The 6,000-nt window shown below is 44.6% G+C and overlaps 1 protein-coding gene across 1 annotated transcript; it reads right to left on the bottom strand.

Annotated features, from left to right (window-relative positions):
* Positions 1-962: 962 nt before the first annotated feature.
* Positions 963-2,704, bottom strand: LOC122420652 (KH domain-containing, RNA-binding, signal transduction-associated protein 3-like). The gene has a single exon (XM_043436036.1). It carries the CDS (start codon positions 2,549-2,551, stop codon positions 1,511-1,513), a length of 1,041 nt encoding a protein of 346 aa, XP_043291971.1. The 5' UTR covers positions 2,552-2,704; the 3' UTR covers positions 963-1,510.
* Between the last annotated feature and the right edge of the window lie 3,296 nt (positions 2,705-6,000).

Below are 6,000 nucleotides of genomic sequence, written 5' to 3'. Positions count from 1 at the left end.
TTCCTGTTTTGTCTGTTTGTTTTGGCTAACTTAATTTTTATTTTCTATTGAAGTAGGGTTGATTTCCATTGTTGTGTTTGTTTTAGGTTTACAGGAACTTGATTCAGTTATACATAGACCTATATCTATTCCTTTTCAGGGTTTTTCCCATGTAGGATCTTTCACTTTGTTCAGTAGACTTCCCTGTGCTATTTAGTAGGTCCTTTTGGATTATCTATCTGATAATAAGTCATCAGTTCAGTCGCTCAGCCATGTCCGACTCTTTGCAATCCCATGAATCGCACCACACCAGGCCTGCCTGTCCATCACTAACTCCCAGAGTCCACCCAAACTCGTGTCCATCGAGTCGGTGATGCCATCCAGCCATCTCATCCTCTCTCGTCCCCTCACCTCCTGCCCCCAATCCCTCCCAGCGTCAGGGTCTTTTCCAATTAGTCAGCTCTTCACATGAGGTGGCCAAAGTTTTGGAGTTTCAACTTCAGCATCAGTCCTTCCAGTGAACACCCAGGACTGATCTCCTTTAGGATGGACTGGTTGGATCTCCTTGCAGTCCAAGGGACTCTCACCCGTCTTCTCCAACACCACAGTTCAAAAGCATTAATTCTTTGGTGCTCAGCTTTCTTCACAGTCCAACTGTCACATCCATACATGACCACTGGAAAAACATAGCCTTGACCAGACGGACCTTTGTTGGCAAAGTAATGTGTCTGCTTTTTAATATGCTATCTAGGTTGGTCATAACTTTCCTTCCAAGGAGTAACCGTCTTTTAATTTCATGGCTGCAATCACCATCTGCAGTGATTTGGGAGCGCAAAAAATAAAGTCTGACACTGTTTCCACTGTTTCCCCATCTATTTCCCATGAAGTGATGTGACCAGATGCCATGATCTTAGTTTTCTGAATGTTGAGTTTTAAGCCAAACTTTTCACTCTCCTCTTTCACTTTCATCAAGAGGCTTTTTATTTTTTTATTTTTTTATTTTTTTTTTCTTTCAAAAGTTTATTTAGTATCAAGCAAGAGGAGACTTTGCTTAACACTACAGAACATTTCAAGACTTGAGTTACAAAAGAATACCACATTATTTGCACTTGTAATTGGCTTCCCTTTTTACGCATGTTGGCAAGAGAAAAAAAATAGCATATGGCCAAAAGATAAAATAACTAAATTTCTATGGAAACCTTTAAAATGAAAGGTGAGGCTTATGTTAAAAGGATGGATTAACATATTTAGTAAACCTATCTTTTTTGTTTAACACTAGTTAATCAAAGTTATTTTTTTTTCCTTTTGATTACCTATTTTTCATATACAGACTGGAAATAACAAAATTTTACAAGTATTTTTTTTTTTTTCTGCCCAGGTTGATGTTTCAACAAAGTAGTTTTAAATTCCATCCATTCAGATTTTAAGCATTTTGATTTATTTAAAAAGGGATTGTTCATAGAAAAAAATTACTTTGAACAGTATACAGGACTGGTGGAGACTGGCTATGTCACAACAGCAGACAGCACAATCAGTATCTGCCGTACGGCTGGTCCCTGTAGACGCCCTTCGCGGTCCTCGCCGAGGGGGCCTTGTGTCTCGAGTTAGTCCATTCCTCTTGCCCGTAGGAATCATAAGCTTCTTCACTGAGTCCATGTCCATAATCATAGTAATCAGCACCACTTTGGGTTGGGGCGCTATAGCTGTTATCATAGGAATCATAACTCTGTTCATCATAAGCAGTGCCATATCCGTCATCATAGTCATAGTCTCCATAGGTCTCCTGCGTCGGGGGCGGCGGTGGAGGTCTGTACCCAGTTGGGGGCACTCCTCGTGCTCTGGGAGTGAGTAGTCCTCTTCCGCGACTCACTGGCCCTCGGGTGGAGAGGACGCCCCTGGAAGCTGGCGTCCCCCGTGGTACCCCGACTCCCACCGGCCGGGCTGAGACTCCTCCCCTGCCCCTGGTTATTGCTGGGGTTGGTACACCTCTTGTACATAAGGTAGGTTTCCCTCGAACCACTGGGACATCGGCATTTTCGGAACCACCATTCAAATAAGTTAATTCCTGAAGCTGTGCCTGTCTGATTTCATCATTATAGTCTGGAATGAGGAACTTTTTGATTTCTTCCAGAGCATGTCCCATCCGGGCATAGGCTTCTGCTGGGGGTGCAAAAACTTCAATGAGAACGTGGAGATCATCATTGAGATGGAAGTACTTTGCTTCTCCACTTTTCCTCAACTCTTCTTCCTTTGCCTTGTCTCTCATGGAGCCTTTGCCAAGGATGGACATTTTTGTCAAGGTTTCTTCTTGTAAACGCTTCAGAGAATTTCCACGTGGCCCCAAAAGTTTTCCCACAAAGTTGAACTTAGGAAACTGTTTTACAGGAATTAACACTTTCTGTCCCAGCTTCATGTTCTTATTAATCACCACATCAATGTACTTTTCTTCATCCTTGCCTTCTCCTTTTTGAAACTTCTCTATTTCTTGGTTCACCAGCCGCAGGGCGTGCCTGAAGGAGGGGTCCAGGGAGTCCTTCTCCGCCATCAGCTCCGGCAGGTACTTCTCCTCCATGCTCGCCGGCCGCCCGGGCCCGGGACGCGGACTCCAGGCGGGCGGGCGGCGGCCCCGCAACCCCCGACCCCGCCCGCGCCCCAGCGGCGCGGAACCCGGGCCGGACGCCGCGGCGGGGCGGCGCGGGGAGCGGCGGAGCCAAGCCGGGCGGTCGGCCCGGGGGCGGCGGCGGCGGCGGAGGCGGTGGCGGCGGCGGCGGCGCGGGGCGGGAACCGGCCGCGCAGCCCCGGTCCCCGGGGGTTGGCCGCCGACGGCCCCGCGCCGCCGCCGCCTCCCAGACGCGGGGCCCGCGCTCCCGCCACGGGCCGGAGTGATCAGGCGGCCCTCCGGCCGAGCCGGCGGCGCGCTCCGCGAGCTGGACACAGTCCCCGGCGAGCCCCGCCAGCCGGCGCCGGCGCGGAGCTCAGCAGCCACCCGCACGCCGCGCGCCGCCCCGCGCTCCCATCAAGAGGCTTTTTAGTTCCTCTTCACTTTCTGCCATAATGGTGGTGTCATCTGCATATCTGAGGTTATTGATATTTTTCCCGGTGTCGGGGAATGTTTGACGGGAGGATTCCTACGTGCTGTCTCTCATGAATCCTTTGTCTCTCTTCAAGCGGAACAGCACGCTGCTCCCAGGGACTGAGGTCATTGTGTGAGGCAGGCTTGGGTCTCCTTTAGTAAACATTCTCTTTAGGACAAAACTGTTTAGTCTTGCTCCCCTTTCTTGAGATATGGATTGTCTCCTGACCTTGTGACTAACATTACCCCTTGTTCCCTTGGTAACGGTTGCTGTATGTTTGGTTTTCTGATTTCTATCATTCCTGAAAGAAGTTTCTTGTGCCACAGCCTATATATACTCATAGAAAAATCATTAAAGCACCTTTGCTCCATCAGAACTTAGGTCCCTGGATCTTTTTTTGTCTCTCTCTCTGTCTCTCTTTTTCTGGCTGACTCTGGAGCGTGGAGACCCATCGTGCTCACTTTCTTGCCCGGGCTTCTAAGACCCTCTTGAGAAGGCACTTTGTGCCTTCACCCCCTCGAGAGGGTGCCTGGTACCTTCATGAGTGATTCAAGTCCTGTGTCAAGGGCTTTATTGGTCCTCTGCGTAAACCAGGGGATATCAGCCTCTTTCTCTCTTTTACTTTCTTATCGTCGACTCCGTACCACCAGGTTCCGGTCCATTAAAGGACCACAACAAATGGCGCCAAGAAACAGGGACACTGGTATACGTGGCATATGGGGCGGAGTGACTCAGGGACCTATTGAGGTCGGTAAGTACTAAGGCGTGGGTTAAACGGCTGGCCAGCCCCATTATTTTTCTACTTTACTTCACCATTTGTTTAAAGTTCAGGGACTTCTGCTTTCACGCCAATGAATAGAGGCTTGCCTTCAAACAGTAGTTGAACATAATCCTTAGTTCCCTGATAAATGCAGTTTTGATTTAGAAATTTGGCTCCGGGTCAAAGGAAATGTTAAATGAGCCGCCAAACAAGGAAAAAATAGTCCAACTGATCTCTAGCCCCCTATGGGCTCTCATTAAAGCTGTAATTCTGCCATTTCAGGGTACATTCTAGCCCTTCCAATATTCAGCAACAGACAGAACACTTATTACATAAGTATAAATTAAATGGTAAAACTCTACAAAAGGCCCAATTAAAACAATACAAAATATCTCAAAGTTTTCTTACTAACCCTGCCCCGGCTGCTCCAAATGCTCCTCCTCTGCCAACGGTTGCAACTCCAAAAGTCTCTCCTTTGTTGGAATCTAATGAAAGTTATGCTAATTTTTTAGCTAGATTAGAAGCTGCTATTTCCCGTACTATAATCGGAGAAGAAACCAAGAAACAGCTAGAGAAATTACTTGCTTATGAGAATGCAAATCAGAAATGTCAAAGAGCTATAGCTGCAATTTGTGAGACTAGGACTATTACTGATTATTTGAAGGCTTGTCACAATCTAGGATCAAAAACTCAAAAGATGCAAATATTAGCTGGAACAATGGCTACCACCTTTTAAAAAGGGAAATGAAGGATGCTTTACATGTGGAGATAAAAACCATTTAAAAAGGGACTGCCCTAAGAAGGCTAATAAAAAACCTCCAAGAATTCGCCCTTGCTACCATAGAGGAATGCATTGGGCCAAAGATTGTAAATTTAAATTTGATATTGAAGGAAAACCTATTCCAGAAAACTCCAAACAGGGGACCCCCCCAGGTTCCCTACAACAAAAACCAGGGTCAAATTCTATCTTTTCCCTCAAACCCTCAACGTCCAGCAGTGCTGCCATTAATATACCAGCCCTAAATGATTTTTTCCTTTACCCTTAAGCAGTCCCTTCTAGAGTACCTACTGGACTTTTTGGACCCCTGCCCCCACAAACCTTCAGTCTTTTACTTGGCTGATCTAATTTGGCTTCTAAAGGAATTACTGTTCACCCTGGAATAATTGATTCAAATTATAAAGGAGAGATTCAAATTATGATGTCAGCTCAGATTCTATGGCAATTCCAAAGGGGGGACAAAATTGCTCAATTACTTCTTTTGCCTTACATTTCTATTAACTCCTCTAATATTGTATGGACAGGCAGATTTGGCAATACAGGTCAAAAACAATCCTTATGGACATCATTGGTATTTGAATATGCCCTACCAAATATAAATATCAAAATTAATGGTAAAAGATTTTCTGGTCTCCTTGGCAGTGGATCTAATATTACTATTATTTCCAAACACTTATGGCCCAAATCCTGACCTATACAAAAGGTCTCTTGCAAATTGCAGGAATTTCTCAAACCAAAGTTCAAGAAATTTATCAAAATATTCGAATCTACCCATATGATAGACCAAAAGGCCAACCTACAACATTAAGACATTATGTGATAGATGCACCCCTTAATCTAATAGGAAAGGACTTACTTATGCAATGGCAAACTCAGATATACATTCCACATTTTTCCTAGGGGCCACTGCTCATTTAACAAACAAAACAATTATTAAAACAACTGAGAAAAATTATGAGCCTATTTGGACAAAGCAATGGCCCCTTGTGAAAGAAAAATTACAAGCTACTAAAGAACTTATAAACACACAATTAAAATGGAAACATATTGAGGAATCTTACTCTTCTTGGAACTCTCCTATTTTTGTTATAAAAAGGAAATCTAACAAATGGTGTCTCTTAACAGACTTTAGAAAAGTTAATTCTTTTATGAAACCTATGTGTGCATTACAACCAGAGATCCCATCACCTATTACTATTCCTCAAAATTGGCACATTATTATTACTGATTCACAAGATTGATTTTTTAATATACCTTTACACCCTTTAGACCGGGAGAGATTCACTTTCTCTCTCCCTTATCTTAATCATATCGGGCCTCATAAAAGATTTCAGTAGACTCTGTTACCTCAAGGTATGCTTAAAAGTCCTGCTACTGCTGCTGCTAAGTCACTTCAGTCGTGTCCTACT

The sequence above is a fragment of the Cervus canadensis genome, chromosome 18 (genome assembly GCF_019320065.1).
Source record: "Cervus canadensis isolate Bull #8, Minnesota chromosome 18, ASM1932006v1, whole genome shotgun sequence".
Taxonomy (NCBI): domain Eukaryota; kingdom Metazoa; phylum Chordata; class Mammalia; order Artiodactyla; family Cervidae; genus Cervus; species Cervus canadensis.
The sequence above is the reverse complement of the archived record's forward strand: the minus strand, read 5'-3'. Positions and strand labels throughout refer to the sequence as shown.

Bases quoted from the DNA above. Each gene is read 5' to 3' on its own strand.
- LOC122420652 (XM_043436036.1), bottom strand. From the start codon at position 2,551: ATGGAGGAGAAGTACCTGCCGGAGCTGATGGCGGAGAAGGACTCCCTG.